This window comes from Capsella rubella, unplaced genomic scaffold, assembly GCF_000375325.1.
Source record: "Capsella rubella cultivar Monte Gargano unplaced genomic scaffold, Caprub1_0 scaffold_1, whole genome shotgun sequence".
Taxonomy (NCBI): domain Eukaryota; kingdom Viridiplantae; phylum Streptophyta; class Magnoliopsida; order Brassicales; family Brassicaceae; genus Capsella; species Capsella rubella.
The window spans coordinates 17,599,217-17,626,161 of record NW_006238923.1 but is presented as its reverse complement, the minus strand read 5'-3'; the positions used below and the strand labels follow the sequence as shown (position 1 = coordinate 17,626,161).

The 26,945-nt window shown below is 36.8% G+C and overlaps 5 protein-coding genes and 2 pseudogenes across 5 annotated transcripts; 3 read left to right on the top strand and 4 right to left on the bottom strand.

Moving 5' to 3' along the window:
• Positions 1-3,693: 3,693 nt before the first annotated feature.
• Positions 3,694-4,344, bottom strand: LOC17897321 (protein PYRICULARIA ORYZAE RESISTANCE 21). The gene is made up of 2 exons (XM_023777237.1): positions 4,251-4,344; positions 3,694-4,141 (listed from the first exon to the last, which is right to left on the bottom strand). The coding sequence occupies exons 1-2, from the start codon at positions 4,342-4,344 to the stop codon at positions 3,717-3,719; spliced, it is 519 nt and encodes a 172-aa protein (XP_023633005.1). The 3' UTR covers positions 3,694-3,716.
• A 1,545-nt stretch (positions 4,345-5,889) lies between these two features.
• LOC17898437 lies at positions 5,890-6,911 on the top strand. Its single transcript, XM_006303504.2, has one exon. The coding sequence runs from the start codon at positions 5,931-5,933 to the stop codon at positions 6,786-6,788; it is 858 nt and encodes a 285-aa protein (XP_006303566.1). The 5' UTR covers positions 5,890-5,930; the 3' UTR covers positions 6,789-6,911.
• Positions 6,912-7,034: 123 nt separating this feature from the next.
• Positions 7,035-8,786, bottom strand: LOC17897417 (transcription factor bHLH115). Its single transcript, XM_006304522.2, has 5 exons — positions 8,523-8,786; positions 8,009-8,071; positions 7,837-7,914; positions 7,590-7,752; positions 7,035-7,506 (listed from the first exon to the last, which is right to left on the bottom strand). Exons 1-5 carry the CDS (start codon positions 8,633-8,635, stop codon positions 7,243-7,245), a joined length of 681 nt encoding a protein of 226 aa, XP_006304584.1. The 5' UTR covers positions 8,636-8,786; the 3' UTR covers positions 7,035-7,242.
• Positions 8,787-9,058: 272 nt separating this feature from the next.
• LOC17896696 (probable histone H2A.1) lies at positions 9,059-9,802 on the bottom strand. The gene is made up of 2 exons (XM_006303350.2): positions 9,530-9,802; positions 9,059-9,430 (listed from the first exon to the last, which is right to left on the bottom strand). Exons 1-2 carry the CDS (start codon positions 9,716-9,718, stop codon positions 9,218-9,220), a joined length of 402 nt encoding a protein of 133 aa, XP_006303412.1. The 5' UTR covers positions 9,719-9,802; the 3' UTR covers positions 9,059-9,217.
• Positions 9,803-11,998: 2,196 nt separating this feature from the next.
• On the top strand, positions 11,999-13,284 carry LOC17899054 (annotated as a pseudogene).
• Positions 13,285-14,170: 886 nt separating this feature from the next.
• Positions 14,171-15,598, top strand: LOC17897559 (annotated as a pseudogene).
• On the bottom strand, positions 15,457-26,260 carry LOC17899870 (phosphatidylinositol 4-kinase alpha 1). The gene is made up of 26 exons (XM_006303818.2): positions 25,468-26,260; positions 24,951-25,286; positions 24,588-24,749; positions 24,328-24,489; positions 24,004-24,162; positions 23,772-23,899; positions 23,186-23,495; positions 22,882-23,050; positions 22,516-22,733; positions 22,168-22,326; positions 21,876-22,058; positions 20,979-21,416; positions 20,481-20,843; positions 19,959-20,173; positions 19,427-19,580; positions 19,184-19,320; positions 18,936-19,089; positions 18,337-18,603; positions 17,750-17,827; positions 17,601-17,645; positions 17,173-17,345; positions 16,885-17,080; positions 16,562-16,702; positions 16,233-16,441; positions 15,984-16,145; positions 15,457-15,898 (listed from the first exon to the last, which is right to left on the bottom strand). The coding sequence occupies exons 1-26, from the start codon at positions 26,173-26,175 to the stop codon at positions 15,640-15,642; spliced, it is 5,685 nt and encodes a 1,894-aa protein (XP_006303880.1). The 5' UTR covers positions 26,176-26,260; the 3' UTR covers positions 15,457-15,639.
• Positions 26,261-26,945: the final 685 nt, after the last annotated feature.

The window sequence follows — 26,945 nt, the reverse complement described above, 5'->3', positions numbered from 1 at the left end:
ATCCCAAGTTCCATTTTTCTCAATAGAGTTGATTTCTTCCTGACAGGCATCTCTCCATTTTTTCATCTCTTTCGCCTCATCATAACTCCAAGGTTCCTCATTCATCGCTAGTAACAGTCTTTCGCATTCGTACACAGCAAACAGAACATAATCTTCGAAGTGTTTTGGTGTTGTGGTTTGTCGGTTTGATCGTCTCAACGGAATGGTTTGCTCTTCTCGTTCTTCTTCTTCTCTTTCTTCATCTTCTCCTTCTCTTGATTCGTCACTATTATTATCTGAACCCTGACTGCGCACATCACCATTATCTCTCTCCTCAACAACATCATCTTCTCTTATACCATTATTTCCGAATTCCCCAAAGCTGACAGTAAACAGTCCTGGCCTTGAATCACACTCTCTCACGTGATCATTCCATCTCCATCCTCTGCTTTCATCGAACACAACATCACGGCTTACAACTACCTTTTTTGTTGTCGGATCAAGTAGTCGGTATGCTTTGGATCCCGGTTCTGTTCCAAGATGTACCAACATGCGAGATCGATCATCCAGTTTTTTCAAATGTGGGGTTTCTATTTTAGCAAAACCAAGACATCCAAAGACACGGAGATGCTCAATACTAGGTTTCCTCCCTTTATAAGCTTCATAAGGTGTTTGCTCCTTTAGGGTTCTAGTGACTACTCTGTTTATAACATATGTGGAATGTCTCACAGCTTCTCCCCAAAGATAATTTGGTAATCCCATGTATTTAAGAATACTTCGAGTCATCTCCATAAGATTTCTATTTCTTCTCTCTACTACTCCGTTTTGTTGTGGAGAATATGGTGCGGTTAAGTGTCTTTGGATCCCTGAACTTTCACAAAAGTTTTGAAACTCTTGAGAGACAAACTCTCCTCCCCTATCAGTACGGAATGTCTTGATGGTCTTCCTTGTTTCTTGTTCAACAATTGCTTTAAACTTTCTGAACTTCTCAAATGCTTCGCTCTTTTCTTTCAACAAGATGGACCACATGTAACGAGAGTGATCGTCAATGAGCACAAAGATATATCTATTCTTTGCTGGTGTGGAAGGTGAGATTGGACCACATAGATCACCATGAATAAGTTCAAGTACACTAGAAGCACGAAACGTTGTGGCTTTTGGGAATGTATGTCGGATTTGTTTCCCAAGTAAACACGAAGCACAAGTGTCCTTTTCAATGGTGATATTTGGCAGTCCAAGAACCAGCTCCTTCTTTAGCATTAGTTTCATGGAGTTAAAACCAAGATGTCCTAATCTTGCATGCCATGTTGCAGACTCATTCATCGCCATCAAGTGGAGGCATGTAGTTGGTTCAACATCCAAGAGAACTTTGTATAATCGGTTCTTGGAGCGTGTTGCTTTAACTAGTAGCTTCCCATCCCTATCATATAATGTCAAGAGTTCATCTTTCATCCGAATATCACATCCTGATTCAGTGGCTTGACCAAAACTAATAATGTTACTTCTTAACTCTGGGATGTAGTAAACATTAGTTAGGACTTTTGTGCCACCATTGATGTGAAAAAGAATAGACCCTTTGCCTTTGATATCAATCCTGGAATCATCTCCAAACCTCACTTTTCCGGTGATGGTTTCATCAATTTTAGAGAAATAAGATATGTTCCCAGACATGTGATTACTAGCTCCATTGTCTATATACCACACATTGCTTCCATCAGTTGTATCAATAGCAGATGGAGTCACATTCTTTTCATTGAGATACACAACCTCATGCATCATCAGTTCTTCAGCCTCATGTGTATCTTCCTCAGTTTTCTTTGTTTCTTCAGCTTCTTGGAGTTTAAGCAGTCTATCAGGACAAGTAGAAGCGTAATGGCCAAGCTTATCACACCGATAACACGTCACTGTTGCTGGATCTCTCTGCTGATAGCCACCTCTTCCTCTTCCTCTTCCTCTGCCACGTCCATATCTCCCACCAGATCCTCGTCCTCGAGACTCGCCATAGCTTCCTTGACCGGATTGGGAGTCAGTGTTGGCATACATGAGCTTATCTTGACCAGAAGCTTGCTCTTCTTCGTCATCACCGGTTCTTTCTTCATAAGCTTTTAATCGGCCAACAATGTCTTCAAAACTTGTGTTTTTCATGTCAAGGGTTTGCTCAAGAGAGGCAACGAGTAGTATGTATCGTTTCTTCGGCAGACTATTGAGCAATTTCTTAACAAGTTTTGGTTCTTCAATAACTTCTCCTAGGGTTGCTGATTTTGAAGACAATTCTGACAATTTTCCGACGAAGTCATCAATGGTGTCAGATTCTTTCATCTTTAGTCTATCAAAATCAGATACCAAGGTTTGTAACCGGGCTTCTCGCACACGGTCTGCACCCACATGTCGAAGTTTGATCGCATCCCAAACAGATTTTGCAGTTGGAAGATGTCCAATTTGTATAATCAATGTTTCAGGAATAGATTGAAACAAGAGTGCTTTTGCCAAAATATTCTTGTCATCATCTCCCGCACCTGATTCAATGGAATCCCAAACTTTATGGACTTGAAGCAGCAACTGCATACGTATGGACCAAACAGAGTAATTGGTGTTAGAGAGCATCGGACACTGAATGGAGGAGGAGCTGCCGTCCTTCGGCTTTGGTGGTACAGCAACGATCTCGGCCATGATCGATCTCGAACTTGAGTATGTAACAACGATTCGCTTGTTTGAAAAACAATAGGATTGAAAAACAACCCAAGTAAGGGCCAGTGGCCACTGCCTCAGCTTCCAAAGCTGATCAAAGCTTGGAAATTTTTGTTTTAAATCTGTACCAATTAACACTCCTTAATTTGTCATCCCTTAATACCCCATTATATTCCACAAAACATATTTTTCACCAAGAAGGAATCAAATTTACATTTTAGCATTCCTAATGATGCATCTCAAAGTTTTAGTTACATGACCATGATTCCGATTCCACCTCTCTTGAGTTGATCAAATTTCTTAACTAGTGAGCGAATTACGACTACGATATTGAGTACTCAAACTTAATTCAGAACTATAGTGAACGCTTACAAAAGTTTATATATACGTATAGAGAGAAAAAAAAATCGACTATATGGCGAGAGAGAGACAAGAGACGACATGGTGAATTGTCTCCTTCAGCTATCGTAAAGACTATAGATCAGCATCGATTATATTCTATTCGCAGGCCAGACTCGAAATTCATGGCGGATTGTCTAATCCTATGACTTGATACTCTAAGCAACAAATCGTAACATTAATTGTGCTCTATTAATATATCTATGTTTACTTCTTTTTTTTTTCTTTCTAGAATCCAAGCTAAAGGTAGCATATAATGTAAAAACGATGCTTGGATGAATAAATTTTACATCTATTTTATAAAACAAATTGACAATTATTACTAGGCAACCATAGAGTGACAACACGTTCACATGGACTATATACCGATATACGTTATTTTTGTGCTAATGTTATTTTTTGTAACACAATATATATTTTAAAGTAAGACATCTCTATTAGACTATATATACTCCTTACCAACAAAAGAAGAGCAAATAAAAAGTTGTAGCGTATGTTCTAAGCAAAACGAGATATACACAAGAAACAAAACCCTTATAGCGTATACATACGTACTATTTCGTAAGACAAAGAAAATTAAAAAATAACTTCGTATTTGCTGGTATGTACTAATTAGTATGATGAGTAGAAGATCACGTTGGTTCAGTGTTTCACATGATGGAGCATCCTTGAGGGTTTGTGTATTCGTGGCAACATTGTCGTCCACCTCCCCAGCTCTCATAAACGGGCCTTCCATAACATTGGTAATGCTGTTGGGTCTCGTAATACGGCACAATATAATACGGCTGCCACATAGGTTCTGGAGCCGGAACCGGATCCGGAGCCTCAGCTGGGGTTGGTGCTGGTGCTGGAACTGGAGCTGGGGCTGGGGCTGGGGCTGCTGCTGGTGTTGGTGCCGGGGTTGGTTCTTTAGGTTGTGGTTGAGGCGGTTTGGGTGGCTCGAGGATGACGATGGACTTGATAGAACCGTCTCCTTCGTAGCAGAGCTTGTTCATTAGCTTTTCAGGATCATTACAATTAACCACTTTGATGAGGATCGAGTTCGACTTGTCATCAAACGATTGGTCTCTTATCTCTATTTTTTGGGGTGGAACAACGCATACCACAAAAATCGTTAGCAATTTTAGTTAACACTAAATGATATAAAACTGATCAGAAAACAAAAATCAAAGAGAGAAACTCACGACGGAATTTGGAGAGAGCTTTCTTAGCCTTTTTGTAGCATTTGGGACAGTTTAGATCCACTCCCAACCTCATCACCACTACCTGTTCGTGCATGATCATATCATTTGATCATTATAATTAACTTAATTAGCTACAAAAAGTATCATAGGGATAGGGTAATTAACAATAAGTTAAGAGATAACAGTTAGTTGAAAAATTCAGATCCAAAAAAGTACCTTCTCGGCCATAGATTTGGGAGTCTTGAATCACCACCTTGCAATACAAGTACAATAATTGTTTTATGTGTGTAGTTGTTGCATGGTTCACCACTATAAATAGAAACCGATGTATATATAAAGAGAGACTTATAATCAAAATAATAAATAAATAAAGTTGTATCAAAGCTATCTAATCTTTATATCTAAAAAAGACGTGTATGATACACGGTTTATCAAAATAATTTCGAAGTTTCTAAAGGTGACACCGATATGGCGTACGTACACAACCGATAATTACCAAAACGGGCAGAGGTATTACGACAAGAGTTCAAGTGCTTTATAGTGGTCCAATTGCAATTTCTCTAAATAATTTTGATTAATTCTTCTGTGGTGTGCGAAATAATGAGCTGATATGGACGAAATGGTTTGTAAAAGGACCGTCTGAATTTGATGTTTCCATTAAGACTCTCTTACCAATCAACTAACATAAATAAATATCAAGGAGTCGTATAATATCACTACAAGAAAATATTTAAGCGGATATTATTTCTAATTTAATGGTGAGAATCTGTCCACAGATATATTTCTCTTATTTAGATTGCTATCATAAAGGGAAAAAAATGAGAGTTGCTTTAAGTGGCAACTCTACAAGTTACACAAGTCCAATACAAATGCCAACAAATCCACACACAAAATTACTCTGTATTTTAGTGATCTTGATTCAAACTTATTTTCTATATAGACTACAACCAAACGTCTTTAAGGATGCATGTACGAACATGTAGTTTCCCAAATAAGATCTCATAAAGCTTATTAGTTCAGTAAGCTGACCTAAGATCGATTGATGAAATTTCCTCTATTTGCAATTCCATTATGGTGAGAAGTGTGTGGACAAGAGATCAACATGTTTCATTCAAGATGGTTTGGGAAAACATTAATTGTTAGTGAACTCACCACCTTCAAACACACTGAACACTTTCCAAGCTGGCATGCCTCATATACACTTTATTTGAATATTTGAGAGCTGGTTATTTGGTTTTTTTTTTGTTTAAATAATATATAAAAAATGTAAACATGATTTTTGTTTGTTGCATTTGATAGGATTATTAAGATTGCGAAATCTCTGTTGTACTAGGTTTATTGTGTATGTAACCCTATTAGTTTTTTTAAAACATCATAATCCTATTAGTTTATAAAATTCTAAATACTATATATCAATTTATATTTAAAAATATATTTAATTTTATATTTTAGGTGACAAAATATGAAAAATTTAACCATCTAAACAATTATATATAGTATAAATTCATATTATATAGTATAAATTCATATTTAATTATTAATATGGAGTTTTCTATTAATATACTCTAGTTAATAAAAATAATAAAACAAAGATGTTAAGAAAAAAAATTAAAATTAAAATAATTAAATATATATAAGTTTGACCTCTCAGAAAAAATTGCCTCGCCACTGGACACAACAATGAGTTTCTCGGTGGTTTTGTTCCACAATCCTCACTTCGCAACAACAACAACAACGACAGCCATCTTCACAATCTCATCATCATCTTTCAGACCAAGACGAAATCTTTCTTCATCTAATCGTATCTTTACTACCAATCAACCTAAACCCTTAGTCAAAAAACTTCAAATCATCGAAACCCTAGCCGCCAGAGACACAATTATAGACTTCGGCAAGCACAAGGGCAAAATGCTTGGTACTTTGCCTACTTCTTATCTCAAATGGGTCTCAAAGAACCTTCGTGCTGGAGATACTGAGTACTGGGCAAAGCTTGCAGACGAAGTCCTCGAAGACGATGTTTATAAAGATAGAGCAGAGTGGGAATTTGCAGAGAAAATCCTCCATGGAAGTGATGAGAGCATGAGGGCTTTGACTTCTGTAAAGAAGAACAGAGAGGAAGCAAACTCTGTTTCTATGCTGTTGGAGATTAGTGAGAAATTTGGTTGGGATAATGAAGATAAGATTGGTTGGAGCAAGATCAATTTCGAGCTTTTGGGGACAAGCAAAGGTGGTCGGATTCCTAGGTTGAGGAACAAGAACGAAAAGGAAGAAGAGAAAGGAGAGATGGTAAGAAGAAGAGAGATTGAGAAGAAGGAAGAAGACGAAGATGAGAATGGATGGAGGAGAAGACAGAGGAGAGAGAAGATGAGACAGAGTCTTGGGAGAGATGACGGCAAAATTGTGAATAGGAGTGAGCAGAAGGGTCTTTTGGGAAAACTGGAAGATATAGAGAAGAAGCTTGAGCCAAAGATTCCAAGTCCTTTTCCTGGTCGCGAGAGTCTGCTGAAGAAAGTGATGAGCAAGAGAAGGTCTCAATGAATATTGAAAGTTTTGATCTTTGTATTGTTGTTTCTTTTGATTGTAAGTTTACATTTTCACAAAAAGAACGCAAAAAGGCAAATCCTTTCTGAGTTTGTGATACTGAAAAGTTACAAACTTTTATACAGTATGCTCAACTTAAATCTTGCAAGAGAGCAGATATTACACAGATTTATCTCAAGTTTCAGATCAGCTCTATATGATCAAAAATCAACCAATCAACTCCCAGAATCAGAATCCAGAATCTGTAAAACCATGATTTTCAACTTTTTGTACAGTGAGATTTATTCAAAACAAGACTTTTAGTGCATGCTTATTTTCATTTTACATGATAATCACAGTTTCGAGTTGCATAGAATTATGTCTCCAATCACAATATGTGAGAATCATCAGTACATCAATAAAAGCGCCTAAGACGAAACCTGAACTGTCAATAGTAGAGAGATGGGAAGCTTTAAGCAACTGGAGGACGAAGAACATGGTCCTGTGAAGTATCAACAGCAGCAGGAGGCATGAATTGCCACATTGCAAAACTGGGGTAAGTTGTGAAAGGGACAAGCTTGCTTCCAGGAGCTTGAGCTTGAGAGAGTGTTGGCTGATTTGGTAAGAAACAAGGCTGAGGCTGAGGCTGTGTATTGATCGCTTTCAGTTGCTGCTCGATTCTCTCCTTCTCAGTCTTCAGCTTATGTTTCTCATCACGTAGCTCATTCTTCTCATCCTACATATTGGAATATAATAGGTTCAATGGACAGTCTAAAGATCTTGCAATGGTTATAGTGCTGAAAATCTTTAGTTTTTTACCTTCAACTCCTTGATTTTCTCCTGGAGGCTTGAATTCAAGTCCTTAAGTTTCTGCGCTTCGTCTCTTGCGTGATTCACCATGCGAATAGCATCATTGATAATAGATACCTTGTCTGTTTTTGGAGTTCTCCCAGGTTCCAATATGGAACTCAATTCCGTAAATCTATTGAGTAAGCACCATATACCAAAAGATTAAGAACTCAAAAGATAATAGATAGAAGTGTAGGAAAAGAAAGCAAGAAAATACTTGTCATTTAGCCTATCACGTCTTTGTTTCTCCCTACAAGCTTTCGAGCTAGAACCAGTGCAAGATTCAGTTTTGATCCTGAAGCAATAAGAACAATAACATAACAATTAAATTAGTATAGTAAGAATCATAACTAATAGTTAAAGCAGATGTGAGCAATAGCGTTTGATACCTCTTCTTTGAGCCTGGTTCTTTAATCACATCTGAATCACAAAGGAAGCCATCAACTTCAACACTGTAATCAGATCACATCAACATAACAGGAAGGATCCATTACAATTTCTTTTCACAACAAGACCAATTATAAACAATCCGAGCGATGAAAAAGATCAAACTCCCATAAGAACTTCTTTACATACAACTTACGAAACCTTCATATCACAATTTGTAGAAATCTAGAGTAGAAGATCTAAATTGTCTACTTCTTTAGGAAACAGAGGAAAGGAAGCAAAACAGAGGAAAAAAAAGCTAGATTAATGAAAGAGTACCAATATCTATCGCAACGAGACTATTTAAAAACAATCTGAGTAGATCAAACAACATCACAAATCCATATAACAACTTCTCCAGATACTACTACTACTAACCTACCCCAAAACACCAAAGCTCTGAAACAAAACCAATAGATGGTGAATAGAAACAAAACCCTTAATCTAACAAACAAAAGACAAATCCCCACCACACACCTGACACTAGAAGAACCATCGATCTGCCAAGGGAAAGAAGGATTCTGATCAGAGAAAACACCATCAATCAAAGGGTAATCACTAAGCCAGTTCGTGTTCTCCGGAGACACCATTCTCCTAAATTACTGGTGGCTGGCTGCTATCACGAATAAAGAGGTCAAATCTGGCAAAAAGGGGAAAAGGAGAAGGAGACAATGTGTGGAAAAACGAAAGAAAGAAAAGAGATATGGGTGCTGGTAGATGATGGATTCTCTCTTTCAATCGGTTTCTATTATATAATTTAGGTCTCTCATTTTCATGGATGTCGTACACTATTGCCCCACCAATCATTATCAATCCTTCAGATCTCTTTATAATATAATGTCACACTTGCTCAATTATACACCTCTTATGAGGTCATTCACACCAGCTTTCACCATTTCTTAACTCAAAACTCCTTTCTTTTTACGTCGCCCAATCAAATTTTAAAAAGCCAATTTTTAAATACTTCAAAGCATGGAAATTTCCAACCATGGGTTGGCATCACAACGAAACCCTAGAAAAGTTTGAATTTTTGATTCCATAAGAAATTGAAGCATATGAACATTGAATTAAAAAGACACAAAGGATAGATTCTTCTTCACCATAGATCTAATCTAAAATTACGTAGAAAGCCAAACTAAAAAAGAGAAGAACAAAGAACAGATTTGATTCGATTAATCGTCATCAGCAGAAGGCTTGGATGAAGCACCAGTCTTCTTGGGAAGAAGAAGATTGTGAATGTTAGGCATCACACCTCCATTAGCAATAGTCACATCACCGAGCAATTTGCTCAACTCCTCATCGTTCCTCACAGCCAATTGAATATGCCTTGGAACAATCCTAGTCTTTTTGTTATCTCTCGCTGCGTTCCCAGCCAATTCCAAAACCTAATTTCCAAAATTCCCCCAAAACCGTCAGTCAAAATTAGGGTTTACAGAAGACTAAAATTAGAAAAGTTTTGCAAAGGATTGAGAAGTTTAAATTACCTCGGCGGCGAGGTATTCGAGAACAGCGGCTAGGTAAACGGGGGCTCCGGCACCAACACGTTCGGCGTACTTGCCTTTCTTCAAGAAACGAGCGATACGACCAACAGGGAATTGAAGACCGGCTTTGCTGCTTCTTGTCGTCGCCTTCTTCACAGATCCAGATCCGAGGGTTTTACCACGACCCGCCATTGTTATCGAATTCGAGTTACTAAAACTACTTTGTGAGAAGACGAGAGGGAAATAGAATTATACGAGTTAAATTGTTGTTGTTTCTATGGGACTCTCTTCATCTTCCCCTGATTTATATACTGTTTTTAGATTAGTCTAAACCAATAAGAGTAAAGTACGCGGATCGAGATTTCTCACCGTTTGATTATATCGTAATCAACGGTGAAAAGAATTCGAGATACATAATCTGCGTAAGTGTTAATTACCGATAATATCCTCACTGCCTTTTTGCAGTTTGAAAACTTTTTCTTTTTTTATTTCGGCCCAAACGTTTTTCTTTGAGCTAAAAGCCCAATGAGCATGTGTTTTTTCGTAAAATAAACTGAATCATGGGTTCTTTACTTTTTTGTAATCAAAACGGATATTTTGTGTTTAGAAACTATATGCATCTCCAATGGCTAAACACCCAAGAGAGCTTCTAAAATATTTAATTTAATTTTAATTAGTTTAAAATATTTTAACGAATTAGAAACTGGAACATGTTGAACCTTGTTAAAAATAATATCTAAAGTCTCTATTTTAAGAGTTTGTCCTACACAAATTGAGCAGTTTTGATTTGTTTTCATTTATTTTTAATTTTAGAACATATCCTTAAAACTCTTGTTGGAGGTGGTCTTAGATTCATTTAAGTTTTTGTTTTGTCATGCACTCATCTTTAGTTACTCGAATCCATCTTTTTATCATAGTAAACCAAACGATTCAAGAATTTGAACTCAAGAATAGGAACGCGAAACTTACTTCAACAAATATATGAACAAATTGTGTTGCGATATTGTACATTCTTTGAATCATCGTAAAAGTAATATGACACCATATCAGTGTATCTTACACTATGTTCACAACCTCTAGTTATAGAGATGCGATAGAATCAAAACGATAAAGCCAAATGCAACAAAGTAAATCCAAATCCTAACAAATTTAAAAGAAATGAAAACAAAACGATAAATTACTTGATGTGAAAGAAAGCCTCGATAAAGCCCATCAAGGAAAAGGCTTGCGCTGCATCAATATTTGAACTTTTTCATAAAAAAATTTTTGTTGAAATTGAAGCTTGAGAATTCGCGAGCTCAAGAAAGAAGAAGAAGAAATCTTGCAATTTGATTCGGTTTGGTTCATGTACACCTAACCGAGTTTTATAATGTCAAAAAGGAAAAGAAAAAATTTCCAAGAAAAAAAATTAACTTATTTAATATTTTTCAGGAAAATGCATGAATCCGATTTACTAATTTCCCACTAATCATAATCACAATATTTCAACATAGATAACGCAATCGTAAACATTGTTACAATTACAACCTTGTGAAGAAGTTCTATTCTTGTCATAGACATAATAATAACAATTTTCCTTTTTAGATATCTTAAATTTATCTTCAATATTTGTTTTATCTTTTTTAAGTTTTTGTTATGAATTATAGTTTAGAAAAAGGGGCAAACAATGTTACACGTTAACGGATATATTAGAAATCGAAAAATCGAAATAGTTCATGTATTTTTCACCAACTATAAATTAGTGTGCGTATTTTTATGGCAACGGAAAACATTTTCTAACACCTAATCAAATATATATGTTAAAAATAGGGTGATTTTTCTTTTTGGTGGTGTGTATATCTCTAATTTTAAAATTATGTCCGAGAAAAATAATTTTAAGTTTCTTTTTGTCTTTCTCATAATTTTTTGTTTTTATTCTCATAATTAATTAATTATTAGTAAGAAAATTGGAAAGAGTTAAAATATGGAAATTTGTAAATTAAAAAGGGAAAGAGTAAAGTAGCATAGGGAAAAAAAATGGCAAAACCGCAAACGTATTTTGTAGATAATGTTAACGAAGATTGAGAAAAACATATTCTCAATGGGATTCACATCGAGAGTCCAAAACACACTATAAAAATAAATTAGCAGCAAATACAATTTCTACTGTGAATCACAAAAACTGATACACTTATCATCAACTTTTGGATATTTTCTTAATATGTGGGATCTTTTAGGAATGTAAATTTTTAGGATCAAAGGGAGTATACCTAATTGAATTAGGAATTTGTTTAGGTATTTGCTCTATATAAAGAGATGCTAATTAAGGTGTTGCAAATTAAGAGAGATTTTTGAGAGCTTTATTTATTTTCTAAAGCAAAAAGTGAGTTCTTAATAATAACGATCCTAAATCAAAGCTGCTTAAACAATATATATATAACGCTGTTTAGTCTGAGCTAGGATTGGTTTTCTTACTTATTCAGCTTAGGGTATATGGGAATTGGCAACAAAAGTCACAGTCAAGTCATGCAGAATAAGATACGTAGGAGGGATACAATCAGTGAGCTTCCAGATGAATTGTTGTTGAAGATATTGTCTCTGCTCCCTACTAGTAAACATGCCACAGCCACAGTTGTCCTATCAAAACGGTGGGGATCTCTATGGAAGGAGACGAAGTCATACTCGTATGATGGTTATGCTGAAACCTCAATTAGGATTTTTCACATGTTTACGATTTTTCTGCGCACAAGATCAAGGATAGAGAGCTTGCACCTCAGGCTTAACCCAATTCACCTGAGAGTTGACATCAACCATGTGGTTGGCATCGCAGTTGATCGCTCTTTAAGAGAGCTGAGAGTGGAGATGGTTTACAATACCTTCCAGTTTCCCAGAAGCTTATATGTATCTTCACAACTTGAAACCCTTATACTAGAGAAACTAGATCTCGTGGATGTTCCACCTAACGCTCGTTTGACTTGCCTCAAACGTCTCCACCTTTTATCGGTCGACTTCCCAAGTGACCAATCTGTCAAAGCGCTTCTAAGAATATGCCCAAACCTTGAAGATTTGGTAGTGAGAAGAACCTCCTATACCAGTGTGAGGATTTATACCATCGATGTGCCTACGTTGAGGAGTTTATCTATTGATAATTCGTCAGTAAAACCTCAGCTTACCAATGTTCATGGGTTTGAGATAAATACTCCTTCTTTGAAGTGCTTAAGGATTAAGGACAGTGCCAACAACTACTTACGGTTTGAAAATATGTCCAAGCTGGTGAAAGCGAGTGTCAACGTTACTTGTGACCAACCTCACAAGTTTCTTAAATCTCTTAAATCAACACAGTATCTTTCTTTGTGTTGTGTCACTTCGCATACTCCGTGTCTCCCTACTGCCACTTCTTTCTTATTTCTTGACCGTCTAGAGCTTTGTTCATGTTCTATAGAGTGGTGGAATCTACTTATCCGTATACTCGGTGTTTCTCCGAGACTTCGAGTTCTCGAGCTCAAATTGTTTAAGAAACATTGTGTTCAGTACAATGACGATGACACCATGGATTCGTGGAACCTACCAGATTCTGTTCCTGAATGTTTATCATCATGTCTTGAGATCTTTGACTGGAGGCAATACAACGGCACAAAGCAAGAGAGAGAAGCTGCAATATACATCCTAGCGAACGCAACTCGTTTAAAGAAGGCAACATTTTACTCAAAATTTGGCCAGAGGTTGAAGGAAATAGAAGGTGTGGCCAGAGGTTCAAAGACATGCCAACTAGTGTTTAAGTAAACGTTTGGTTAACCCTTGGGTTATTACAACTTCATATATAGCTTTCAACTTAGTGCCTTAGAATTATATATTTCTCTAGACTATATTTTTTGTTTTGTTTTTGCATGGGTCGAAACTCTCTAGACAATCTTGTGTTCATATCTTAATTTACTGCCTACGCGTGGATTGTTATCGAATTCAATTGTTTTATCTTAAATTATGTCAATTATGAGGAAGAATAAAAAAAATCATAATCATAGTAGAGAATAGAGATCTTACTTATGATATTTCAAACATGTGCTAGACTAGTGCTATGTAACTTGTTACGGTACATATGCTAATGTTCTGGAACAGGGACGTACTACGCAACTCGTTCTGTCGTTTATGTATTTGCATGACTTTGATTTCCAATGAGAATATACAGTAATTTAGATTCATTGGAAATTAAAGAACATACAGTATATGGTAATGATATAGAAAACTCTTAAGTCAGTTAACCAAAAAATCATAGGTCACAAATTCATTGTCACGTTTTTGACACTTATTTAAATAAAAGAAAACAATAAAAGATAGTACTCGAAAGTCGAAACCATGTTTTCTAAAACCAACTTTTAATATCTTTATTAATTAACTTAGATAGTAATAATTAAAAAAAAATCAAAGATTTTCTAATGGCATATGATAAGAAAATAATCAAACTAAATATTCTATTTTTAAAATAGTCACCCACATAGTAGATACTAGATAGTGTATGATTAAAACCGTTTCCTTGATTTGCTCTTTTTATATGTGACCTTGTCAATATCACATTTATCTTATAGAAAAAAACTATAATTAAAAGTATGATAGCAATTTATCGCTTAAGTATAAAACGGAGATTGACTATAACAGGTAACAAAAAGCATGGAGAATGAGATTTGGACAATCAGTGAGTTTCCAGATGACTTGTTGTTGAAGATACTGTCTTCGCTTCTTAGTGAAGATGTCATAGCCACGAGTGTCTCGTCAAAACATTGGCGATATCTTTGGAAGGATGTGATCTCTTCGAAGACATTTAGGTATGATGGTGAATCTATAGGTGGAGCTTATTGGAAGTTTGTGCAATTTATCAGCAAAACATCAAACGTTGAGAGGTTGCATCTCAAGATGAATCCACATTGCAGTAAGAAAGACATCAAACTTTGGTTAACATTGCAGTTGCTCGCTCTTTGAGAGAGTTGAGAGTCGACATGTTTTATAAGTCTTTCGAGTTTCCCAAAAGCTTTTACATCCTTTCACATCTTCAGACTGTTATCCTCGAGAAACTAAGTTTGGTGAATGTTCGCTTTGATGTTCATTTGCCTTGCCTCAAACGTCTCCAACTTTTGTCCGTCAAGTTCTCAGGGGACGAAACACTTTTAAGGATATGCATTGTTCTTGAAGATTTGGTAGTGAAACGAAACTCCCTTACCAATGTAATGATATTTACGATCGATGTGCCTACGCTGAAGATTTTATCTATCGATAACACGTCCGGGAAATCTCGGCCTAAAGGTTTTCATGGATTTGTTATAAATACCCCTTCTTTGAGGTGCTTTAGCAACTATTTACAGTTTGGAGACATGCCTGCGCTAGTGAAGGCGAGTGTCAACGTTGTTTGTGACAACCCTTACAAGTTTCTAGGATCTCTTGCCTCGACTCAATATCTTTCTCTGTGCTCTGTCACTTCAGAGGTAAAAACTCTTTTGCTTGTTTGTCAAGGATCTAACATTTTAAATTGGAATCATTACTCTCTCTGGTGTTTTCAGTTGCAGACTCCATATCAACCTACTGGAAATTCTTTTGAGTTTCTTGACCATCTAGAGCTATGTTCATGTTCTGCGGAGTGGAGTAACTTACTTACCTGTTTACTCAATGATGCTCCAAAACTTCGAGTTCTGAAGCTCAAATTGGTATATGGTTCCTCATTAGAATCCATTGTTGCTTTTATGTACTGTGGTACTACTTTCTCTAAGGTCTAACACTAACACAATGTATTTTTTTTGGATCTGTAGTACCAAAAACATTGTGTCCAGTACAAGGAGGCCATGAATCTATGGAACCAACCGGATTATGTGTCATCAAATCTTGAGATCTTCGAGTGGAGGTAATACAACGACACACAGCAAGAGAGAGAAGTTGCAAAGTACTCAGATCCTAGAAAACGCGAGTTGCTTAATAGAGGTTACATTCTACTCAGATTCTGCAGAGAAACATGAGATTTTGAAGGAGTTAGAATGTGTAGCCAGAGGTTCGAAGCTATTTACGAAGAAAAGAATATGCATCTTTCACAATTTATAAGAAAGACTTTTCACATGGAGACAACTTTGGTTTCTTGTAACAATTTTTTTCCTTTACTTCTCGACTCCTTGTTGCAAATACTGAATCAAGTCGTATCCAGCAGTAGTCCACTTGTTATATGCATCGGTGCATGTATGAATCATGAAGTGTGCAGCTTCGCGTTCGCTCATTTCTGGGTGAAATCTTTTCCTGAGATTACCAATCGGGTCTCCTCTGCTAAAACAAGGCAATCCACTGTCTAGCATCATCTGCACAGTGCTGATGATTCCGTCCATGTGCCGCCGAGCAGCTAAGTATCCCTTGACGCACAAGCTTTTTATGCAGTAGAAAGAAACAAAATTATGTTCCAGAAACCAAAATGTTACAAGGAGAAACTAAAGAAGTTTTTGTAAATTACCTCACAAACTGGTGCCATGTTCTGCTTCTCATTACACCTGAGGGATCTAGCAACTGAGTCATCTCGTGGCTCAGTTTGAAATGAGCACTCTCGAACCGCATGTTTCCACCAGGTGAAGTTTCCAAAATGAAACCAAAGTCGATGTGGACAAGTCTTCCCACGCTATATTTAGCATAAGGAAAGTTTTTGAATTTTATATCCATTGCACCAAGTGAAGAACAAAAGGAAAGTGAAAATTAGGAAGCATACTCGTCAAAAAGGAGATTTCCGTTGTGTCTATCTTTGGGCTGGAGTAAAAGACTAGCCACAGCATACCCGGCACTGCTTATGAGGAAGTTCTCTCGTGCTGTTTCAAAGGTGGTTGAGCCAACGGGTCCAAAGTTCTGTTGAAAAATCTCATACAAACCACCGTCGTTTGTTTCACCCATTTGACTTCTGCTTCGTGTATTAGGCACGACCTATAATAAAAGGAAAGAAACGAGAGATTGAAAAAACGTTTGATGCATGAAAATACTCATACCACCATATATATTTTATCCACCATGGGTTAAGATTAAACATTAAAGATTGAGTTTTACCTCAATTATGCCCCTCTCGGCACCAGTTGGGAGAACTCCATATGGAAAAAGATATAGATTAAGACCAACAGCTTGAAATATGTCTCTAAGAAGAGATATCACTTGAAGGGCAAGAACATCTTGACGGCAATCATCTCCAACCTAATGAATAGAAAAGAGAATTAGAGTACAATAAATATCAACTGTTTGCAGCATATGCACGCGCTTGGCTACTGGCTCGATCTCATTTCACTAGCAGAAGAGCAAGACAGACTTATTGATTTATAGTATAACAGATCTTATGTCAACTGCAAGAATATTTGAAAGATTTGCCAAGAGCTTACCTTGAAAATACAAGCCTGAGGTTTCACATCATTGTGGTCACCATCACGATCAACAACGTTAAAGGTTATCATGATCGGGACTTTGGCAGCTGATTGTAGGGGTATTCCACTGTCTACCTGAATACCCCTGACGAGTTTGTTAGGAGCAGTCGGTAAATAAAGCTCTCCTCCCGGCATTTTGATTTTTTTCAATTCCCTACCACAGAAAACATTATAAGATTATCATGCATGTGGACTAATGTGTACCAATCTCTCGTTATAAAATTATAATGTATATTAGAATGCTACCTCCTGATTCCAGTTTTTCGGTGGTCCTTTGGAAGAGGAAATAATGCTCCGGAAATAGATGTGATCTTTTCAAAGAAGTCAAACTCTCTACTGAACAAGTCCAACGCCTTGGGAGTGAAACCATCAACTATATGCTGTTGAACCTCAGACAAGATTGCTTGGAATGATACATTCTATAATATAATAGAGACAACCCCGTGAGCACAAAGTGTCACAGCCAAACAATACAAAGTTGTAGAAAACGTTGCTGAGGCTATCTATAGATGAATATACTACTGGTTTTTTTTTTTTTCATGTTTTCTGACTTAATCTTATCAATGCTATCTCCACATGAATTTTCCAATAACAGGCCCATACAACAGCAGAACTACTATATTAGCCAAACAAGAATACGGTATAGACTCCATATTAAAGTTGACAATACAAACCTTATCGAAAGCACCATCCTTCACTCTTTCCTGAACAGACTCACCCTGGCGTTGTTTGAAAAAAAAAACAGAGTTTAGGAATCTTGAAAGTCCAGCTTTTGGTTCCAAGAAAAATGATATCTTTACAAACACCACCAAGTCAAACTCACCTGTAAATGCCAAATGAGGATATGAGCAAATATGTCACTTCTTTGGGCAGCTCTAAGAAGATACCCTTCCACCAGCCTCTGTTAGTAAAAAACGTCCAAAATATTAGCCGACCTTTGAAAGTCTTAGAACCAGTAAATATAAAGAACTAGTCAAGTAACACATCACACAACATTAAGACCCTGGATAGGGTCTATATGAAAACTTTTACAACTTTTGAGATAAAAAGTTATGACCAGGTTCTTCACATTGTTACCAAAAAAAAAAAAGTTATGACCAGACAAAACATTCAACTGAGAGCCTAACAAGAAGAAGACTAGGCATGGTTTCTGAAACATGTGTAGCTGATACATGCAACATATATATGTAAACTATGGGAAAAAAAATTCAGGTTACATAAGACCACGATAACCTGAGATACCTAGGTAAACCGCACTAAACGAGTAAAATTTCAAGTAGTATGATATGCATTTGATAAATCTAAAGAAAACGGGATGAATTGTAGAGTAGCAGCATTCTGGCCTTCAAACTGCATAGAGAAATACAAGGATATGGGGAATGAGTTATAGAATTTCAATTTATGACTTACCCCTTCATCAAAACGCAGAGACTGCACTAGTTGTGGCATGAAGAAAGTGACTCTCTCAGGGGGGTAGAACTCTAAAACTCTCAGGACATATGCCATGACACGTGGATGCCCCTTATAAGCAGGAGTGAGGAACTCAAGAGCCAGTGTAATTGAACAAGCAGCCCAGTGTGGCAGCTGCTGCAACAGGACAGAGTTTTCTTTCACAGTTGTAGGTGTGACAATATATGGCAACGCCTCAGGAATTGTACGAAGATCTACTATATGAGCCTACAATAAAGTACTAGCAGTGAGAAATTTGATCTAACTAGTAACAACACTGAATCAATACAAAAAGTCATAGTATCAGTTTGTGATTTTTCACACCGCAGAGATCTGAAGAATTAGCCCTCAACTAATTTTAGTAACTCGTTAAATTAGACAAATAAAAGTAGCATTGAAAGATATATATTTTTGGTATCTAGTACGCCTCATTGGTTTTGTGGGGTGGTGCAACAACGTCCTCTTATGTCTTAACTTAATAACATACTACTAAGACTATAAATTATAGTGTATACAAAACCTTTCAAGTCTTAGATAAAGGGACCTCTGTAAATCCATACCTCAACTAGCTGAATGACTTCAGATTTCAAAGCAATATTTGTGGGAAATCTTGAAGGTAATGATATAGCAATCCGGGGATCTACTGAAAAGGCCGTTTTAGCATATTCTCTCCATTTCTCAGAGCTTATTTTCAGCTGTGAATATGGACTGTCCCTGTACATAAGTTGTAATTTGGAAGAATGAAATCAACGATATAGATCCAAGAAAACCTAATGAGAAGTGGAACACCATAAAGAAGATATGTTACTTTGGACTAATTGGGTTTGCCCAAACGTCAAGCCTATCAGATTCGTGTTGGCAAAGAATTAGAAGCAGTTGTTTCCTCTTGTCCTTTCCCACTGCATAGTTGTCCATTTCACCCCAGACAGGATGATACTGATCAATCTGTTGACATGCATCCCAAATAAAAATCGTCGTATGAAGTAAAATGAAGTACCAAATACTAAAAATGTCAGCACGAAAGTAGTAAAATCAAAGTTAGTTATCATACCACATCAATGTCACGAGATATTCCTTTGGAATCTGATTGTTCTTTTGACAAAAAATGAGCAAAAAGAGAAACCGATACAGCCTCACTATGACAAAAGTTCGGAATGTTTACATCATACCACTCTGGCTGGCGAGCAAACCAGCCTAAAGAAGTCCTAGAATGTGTGGTAAAGAAAATATATTTTAAGTTCATACATAGTAGTTAAGTATTTTAAAATATCTGGAAACCGCCAACTTAGATTTCTAATCTTGATAATTACAAAAATGAGTAGCATAATGTTCAGATAAACCTATTATCATAGCAGACAACAGTATCAACAGTTTAATGTGTTTTGTCAAGTTAACATATGAAAAAAAATCTACAGCTCACAAAACACTTAAAGAGGTGTGGCCATGAATAGTAGATACATAGCACAGAAAAGAAAGAGAAGAATGAAATGCTTGAGGGAAGATCATAGACATGTGCAGAGAGATCTATAATGTGAAACAAAATGCATAATGCATAAACAAAAGTGTATAACAAAAAAAAACACCTGTAAATTCTATCTTCCAATAGCTGGAGTTCATGTCTAAATTTCTGCATATTGCCTTGTCTTTGGCATGAGGAGAACCTCAGTCCAAAGAGCATCAAGGAATAAAAGGTACCAGCTGCTGCCGGGTGTCGGGTAAAGCACCAGTCAAGATTCGTACTCAGTTGTAATAACCGACCAAGTAGCAAGAGTTGCTCCCCACTATTATGTCGAACAACCTAAGGAAACATGGCAGAGTAAGAAAATTCACCCAACTACAGATTATCTGGATCAATTTTAGTATTGATGTTTCCTTAATTGTCAGTAGCCTGATTCTGAAGTGAAAGTAAAACTGCTTTTAGACTGAAAAAAAAAATTCACCTAAGATGTTAAATGGGACCATAATATCAATTCAGCTACGGTAACATTTCAGATCCCAAGCTACTTGTAACATTTCAGATCTCCTAATTTATAACAAAGTAGAACTACGGTAAAACCATCTACATGAACTTACTATGCATGGTTGTAAATAGTATAAAGTCTAACCTCAAACCGATCTATCAAAAATCCAAGCCATAGTCTGTGAGCAAGTATTTGATCAACATGATCATTTTCAGGTGGACTTTCTGGTTCTCCAGGGTAAAGTTGGGGCCTTAAATTTGTAGCTGGGCCACAGTAACGCACATCGGATGCAAAGAGTCCTCGTTTTGCATCAATTGTCCATATCCATGCATCCACAAGCTCGGCAATGACAAGTGATCCTAGTTGTGGAGCAGCGGAAATCAACCAGGTCCAAATGAATACTCCAGTTTCCATGGCATCTGCAGATAAAATATAAGCTGGACACCAACAAAGAAGACGCAGTAATTGAGAGAAGCCTTTGATAGTTGTCATCAGCTCACTGGCTTGCTGAAATAAAAACAGAATAGAAAATGTAACCTTTATAAGATACTAATTAGCTGGGAAATATTACACACATGCATTCTCTTCCCTCTACCTATGGAAGAAAAGCGGATCACCCAGTTTATGGTTTGAAAATCTAACCAGATTTGACAGAAGTAGTGCAGTAGCTTGAGAACAAGTTTCACGAAATTGCGACTTTTCCACCTCTCCTCCTTTCTCAGCAGTACTAACACATTGTTGAAGGAGTCGCACAGAATTGGAAATCAACGTTTCATTGATCGGATATCCACCGATACTGTTTTCCAACCTTATCATGCCAGCAATTTGTCCTGTGTGGTTGCACTTTACTGTTGCACTAACTACACCAGTACTGAGTACCTCCAGGTTAAAAGCGCCAGAAACTTTTAAGTTTGCCCCTGATGCTGCAGCTGCTGCAGCCATCACAGCTGGAATATCTCCTGTTCTTATGCCAGACCAAATTTCATTTTTCCCAGTTCCAATCTTTATCTCAGTTAGAAGAGAAATTACATCTGTTGCAGTTTGAGTTCGCGGCAATGTGTTTACCTTACACAGTTTATCCTGAGACACATAATCAAAACTCATTACATGCATGCAAGAAAAACTTCGGTAATTCCAGAAAAGAAACGATAAAAAGAGTCAGATTTCACTCAAAGGAACAGCAGACTAAAACACTAATTTAAAGAAAAATTGTATAATAACTATAAAAAGAGTCTTGCAACGAAAAATCATCTGAAAGTCACCACTGAATCAATTCAGAAACAGTTAACAATAACAGTGGTAGAGAGCCAAGGAAAACAGAGCGTCTTAAGTTTTAAATGAGAAATAGAGACAGAACAAGGTAATAATACATGTTTGAGAGACCAGAGACAAAAACTACTTCATTGCAATAGGTTTCTCATATTAAAATATTCCAAACTAGAGATTCCTCAGATTGAACTGGTGAAAAAATACTGTCATAAAAAATGATATTTGGATGTGCATGAAGAAGAATTTAAGAAATGGCGTAAGAAATGAAACCTGAAGTAAACCCTGAGTAGTGCATGGAGCATACGAAAGTGATATTATGATCCATTCTCGAACAACTTTCTGGTTTAAAGATCGAACATCAGCAATCCAGGTAGGATCATTGACGACCATTGAAGGTGTATTGTCATGAACAGAAAATAGCAAACAATCAAGACAAGACGAACTCCAGAGGACCTGCATTTCGCATTGTTAGCTGATTCATGTTGCAGAAATAAACATATAATTGCGAAAAGGATAGTTGATGAAGACAAAATTCAGCAGATGTATATCCATTAATTCCTACCTGGGGAAACTTGTCCCTAAACTGAAGCAACAGGTTCACAGAGATATATCGTATGTGTTCATCTCTCTGTGACATACTCTTTATGAGGAAACATGCATGTGCGTCTGTCGTGGAATCTCTAATACTAGCATCATTCCCAGTACAAGATTTCTGATCTTCCTGGAACAAGATGAAAATGTATATAACATTCACCTACTGCTAAAATGCTTACAAAAGCAGGGAAAAAGAAACGCAAAGCGGATACTGGTGACAGTTGACATAACGACCAAAATGAGTATATAGAGGCTAGAGTTGCCACCTAAAGGTCAAGATTGAGGCTAAAGTCAATATAACTAGCTAATTACTTACCAGCCATGACACTGCTGCTTCAAAGGCCCTATGCACAATTGCTGTTAAACACTGGGAAACAGCAGGGTTGAGGTTTGGAGATTTTAGGTATTCAAAGATGCAACTAAAGGCACTTCGAGAAGCAGACACACTTGAGCCACCATTTAGGATACCCCCGTTGCTAATAAAACGTATGACCTCTAAGAGAGTTACTGCAAGAAGATAGGTGGCCTTCACACCTGGAAAGAGAGAAATAACCATTTCAGTCACTATAATAAAACGTAAGATATCAACAACATTGCTATATATCTAAAGCTAACAACATTCCACAGATTCACAGAGGGAAGCTTTCAGATATTGAAGTCAGACACATCACATCTGTTTGACCTGAGATAGTGATAATTGCTGAAACGTCAACTCGACCACCCAAGGCAATTGAAAGAGCAGTTCTCTGACTTGAAGCTATTTTCTTATTCCCAGTTCCATGCAGCCTATCAGAATTATGAAGCAAACTGAGCTCTAATTCTTCTTCCAGCCAATTTACAGAACTGACGACCTACAAAAGCACATAGTCCTCAGTAAAAATTATAACACAAACAAAGAATCTTGTGGAAGATGTAAACATCAGTAATCAGTATATAGTAGGTTGATGTGAAGCCAATAAAACAATACTATAGCTAGAATAACTTACAAGGGGAGGAGTGCCCTGAGAAATCCTCTTAACAGCAAGAGCCCACTGGGTGTTCCACATGTAAGGCCCTACTACAGCTCGTAGAGCGAATGTGTTAATTTGTCCTGTACTGCTCACTGAATTGAAGGTTGTTTTCACTTCCGGCAGCGGAGCTTTTAGAATAGGAGGTGCTAAGCCAAAAAGAGCTATATAGAACCATAAATTGCGAAACAATTTTATAAGTGATGGTTCCACATTTGAAGTAGGATCGAAATCCGAACATATTTCCGCAACAGCAGGAAGAAGGGGACCTAAAAATTCTGCACCGCTCCTAATAAAATGAAGCAGATTATTAATAGTCCAGTCATTTAACATGGAAAAACATTTTATGGATAACTTTATTATACTAAGCTATAAGGACAACGAGAGAGGTTCGATATAATTTCAAAGATGACACCATGAACACACCACTGATACTCTCAGTAATCAGTCCCTTAAATTTATGTCTCTTATTGTTGAACCAAGAAATGTCTATTCTTTTTCTATGGTTCTCTGTTTAACCCTAGCTAGCTTTATACAAGCTATGATCATATAAATAATTTATTACCGGCCACTTTTGGACTCAGAAGCAAGGCCTACATCTGAACATAAGGAAAGCAGCCGATGGCGATAGTCTGCACGCAGTTTTGTCTTCGCAAGACCAATAGCAATTGTAAGAAAACCTGCAGTAAGAGTCTGGAATGCAATTGGATAAGTGAGCATTAGTGTAACAGGGAAGATTAAACAAAACAAAAAAAAGGAAACAGAGAAAATGATCCATGTATCAGATTACATTAAACCTCAATGTATTCAGATCTGGATTTTGGGGATGATGTGTTGCTTTCCACAGATTCTACCCTCGATATTTTGCTGAAGTAACTTCTAGTCATCAGAACTACTGCCTGACAGTAGGACTTCTCAAATCCTAATGATGCTATCCGAGATACAACGTTAAGAAGCTATATACAGATTGCAAAAGATACATAAGTAAATATGCTAACAAAAAATCTACAAAAATAGAATGTATTAATGGACATATGGCAGAAAAAAAATTATTGCCATTGAGAAAGTGACACAGATAGAATAATAACAAGCAAGTTATCACTTGAAACTTGGAGACATACTTGGTTTCGCAAAGGGTGAGGAGTTGAAGCATCACACTCTTCTAGGCTTTCAATCAAAATTGGGAAAATCATGTCTGCTACTTCAGGCTTTTTAACCGCAACGCTGATATCAGCAAGCAGCTGTATTAGATTCAAAGTTCGAACTTGCTTCTCTCTATCACCCTGAAGGCCAAATGATTAGGCTTATTAAAAATAGAAATATAATGCAACGAAAGAGAGACAAATAAGTCAGCTAAAAGAAAAGGTTTAGAGTAACTAACCTGCTCTTCATAATCATATCTTTCAATAATACTTGAGGCTAACCCCACGATGAAGGTGCCCACTGAAGCTTGATCCCTAGCCCAACCAGATTCAACAATATCACAACTTATTTTAAATACGCTCTCAAACATATTCCCCTGACTGCTCACCCAAGTATCAGGCTGTTCCAACACAAAATTACGAAATAAACAGAAACCTCATTCAGTCACTTCAAATATACAAAAAGATATATTTATTTACACTCTAGAGGATTTATGACATGATGTGTGTGACTACATTACTAGGGGCTTACAGAAACAATAAAATACTCAACAGTAGAGTAGACTATGTTGATCATATAAGCTATGACAAAACAAAATCACCTGTGCGCAGATAGCTAGTATCAGTGGTTTAAGTCGGAGAAGCAAAAGACGAAGTGGCTGTCCTCCCTCTGCCACTGCAATATTTACAATCCCAGAAAGTAGAGAGCTGAACAAATCTTTGCAGGCCTTCATTTTCCGCCACAAGGATGTCAAGCAGGACTCTGCATTAGCTATTAGCAATGTAAGAGCTTCCAGGATCAATCTCTTCTTTCCATCTGTTTCAAGGGACATAAGACTTGCGATTTCAATCTGAGCTGCGGCCTGATAAACAAACAGTTTGGCATTGACTCTAGTTTCTAGAAGTGGGTCTTGTGTGTTCCAGTCCTGCCTTCTTGACTGTAAAACAAAATCATGAAAACAACCTTCATGAGAGCATACCAAATTTTGAGACCAAAAACGGATTATTTACCAAAAATTAATAGCTTTAGCAAGAAATTTTATAACTCCTCAACATCTCAATGGTTTGATCATGACCCTAACGGCCTGATGTGTAAATACCAAAACGAAATAGCATTACCTTAAGAAACACAGACATTGATTGGAGCTGCCTCTTAGCTATGGATCTCACCAAAAGGTGTAGTTTAGAATCAAGCTTCACTTTACCCAAAACATTGGTTACCAATTTGAAAGCAATCTCTTGCTTCTCCAAACTCTCAATGGATTCATCCTCAAATGAAGCCACTTTCTGTGTAAACACATGCTCATCAACACTAATCACCTCAGAAAACTGATGGAGCAGCACTGTAATCAGTTTATCCCCATCAGACTGCTGAATAGAGGGAAAATTCTGGGAAACAGCAACCAAGAAAGCCATAGAGATCGCTTGATCCCTGTCACTCTCGCCACAACTCATCGAAACAAGGTCCACAGCAATATTACCAAATTCCAGTGAAAGACACGAAACGTAACCTAAGAAACCGCAATAGAACGCCGAAATCGACTCCAACGTGTACGAATACGGCCAGAACGAACGGTGAAACGACGAACGCAGAGCCCGGAGGAAATCTAACACGACGAATTTGGCGTGGTTTTGGGCTGTGTCGAGGTTCCTGGAGAGGATTCGAGCGACGGATAAGACCGCGTTGAGATGACTCTGAGAAACCCTGGGCGATTCGGCACGAAGCAGGTTCGGCTGCGGACATTGTTGGCATATCCAAAGAAGCTTATCCAAAAATTGCTTCGGATTTTGCTCTATGATGTCGCAAAGCTCGTTCAATGCCTCCATCTTCGATCAACCATTCAAGGAAAAAAAATTCAGAAATTTTGAGTTTTTGTTTTACTTCGTTTACTCTGTTGTGAGGTTTTTGTATGAAGGTGGTGGCAGAGTGGTTTTTGTGCTCAGAGTCAACAAGTGTTAGTAATGTATTAATTATTATTTTTTTCCCTTTTTGATAAATGATATATATTATGGTTTTACATATATTCTCATTTTTTTAGGATAACAAATCACATAGTATCTGTGTAATATTAATTAATTATTTAATATCCTTCTAAAACTATACTTATAAAAAGAAACAATCTAAGGAATTAATAATTATATATATATATATATGAATTGTTTTCTATAAAAATGAAAATCCAATGGGAGAATTTTTTTTCCAATCCAAAAAAAATGAAGTTTACTATTATCAATTCTCCCAGTGATGAGCATATATATATATATACGTAAGGCTGAGTTTGATCAATGAGACAATATCCATCGACAATGAAGTATGAAAAAACATATATATATATTCATTAATACGCAACGCATGAAAAAAAAACGAAACAACAAAAATGTAACGCATATACCGTGGAAACAAAAATGGCGTTTTGTACTACTATCTTTACTCTCTTTGGTATGTGATAATGGTTATGAAATTACTAAATTAATTAGTCACTCAACTAATAGTGGATTTGCATCTTACACCAATGTTCTTTAATATTCTACTTGAATTAACTCTACTCGAATTCTCAATCATTAACCTCTGACTTTGAGCTTGAACACAGACATTT

Coding starts and splice junctions, on each gene's coding strand:
- LOC17897417 (XM_006304522.2), bottom strand. CDS start 8,635: ATGGTGTCTCCGGAGAACACGAACTGGCTTAGTGATTACCCTTTGATT. Junction 8,072..8,522: donor GATGGTTCTTCTAGTGTCAG/GTGTGTGGTGGG, acceptor ATCTGATTACAG/TGTTGAAGTTGATGGCTTCC. Junction 7,915..8,008: donor GAACCAGGCTCAAAGAAGAG/GTATCAAACGCT, acceptor TTATTGCTTCAG/GATCAAAACTGAATCTTGCA.
- LOC17897321 (XM_023777237.1), bottom strand. CDS start 4,344: ATGCACGAACAGGTAGTGGTGATGAGGTTGGGAGTGGATCTAAACTGT. Junction 4,142..4,250: donor AGCTCTCTCCAAATTCCGTC/GTGAGTTTCTCT, acceptor CCCAAAAAATAG/AGATAAGAGACCAATCGTTT.
- LOC17896696 (XM_006303350.2), bottom strand. CDS start 9,718: ATGGCGGGTCGTGGTAAAACCCTCGGATCTGGATCTGTGAAGAAGGCG. Junction 9,431..9,529: donor TCGAATACCTCGCCGCCGAG/GTAATTTAAACT, acceptor TTTGGAAATTAG/GTTTTGGAATTGGCTGGGAA.
- LOC17898437 (XM_006303504.2), top strand. CDS start 5,931: ATGAGTTTCTCGGTGGTTTTGTTCCACAATCCTCACTTCGCAACAACA.
- LOC17899870 (XM_006303818.2), bottom strand. CDS start 26,175: ATGGAGGCATTGAACGAGCTTTGCGACATCATAGAGCAAAATCCGAAG. Junction 23,496..23,771: donor TCTGAGTCCAAAAGTGGCCG/GTAATAAATTAT, acceptor TCATTTTATTAG/GAGCGGTGCAGAATTTTTAG. Junction 22,327..22,515: donor AAGCAGCAGTGTCATGGCTG/GTAAGTAATTAG, acceptor ATCTTGTTCCAG/GAAGATCAGAAATCTTGTAC.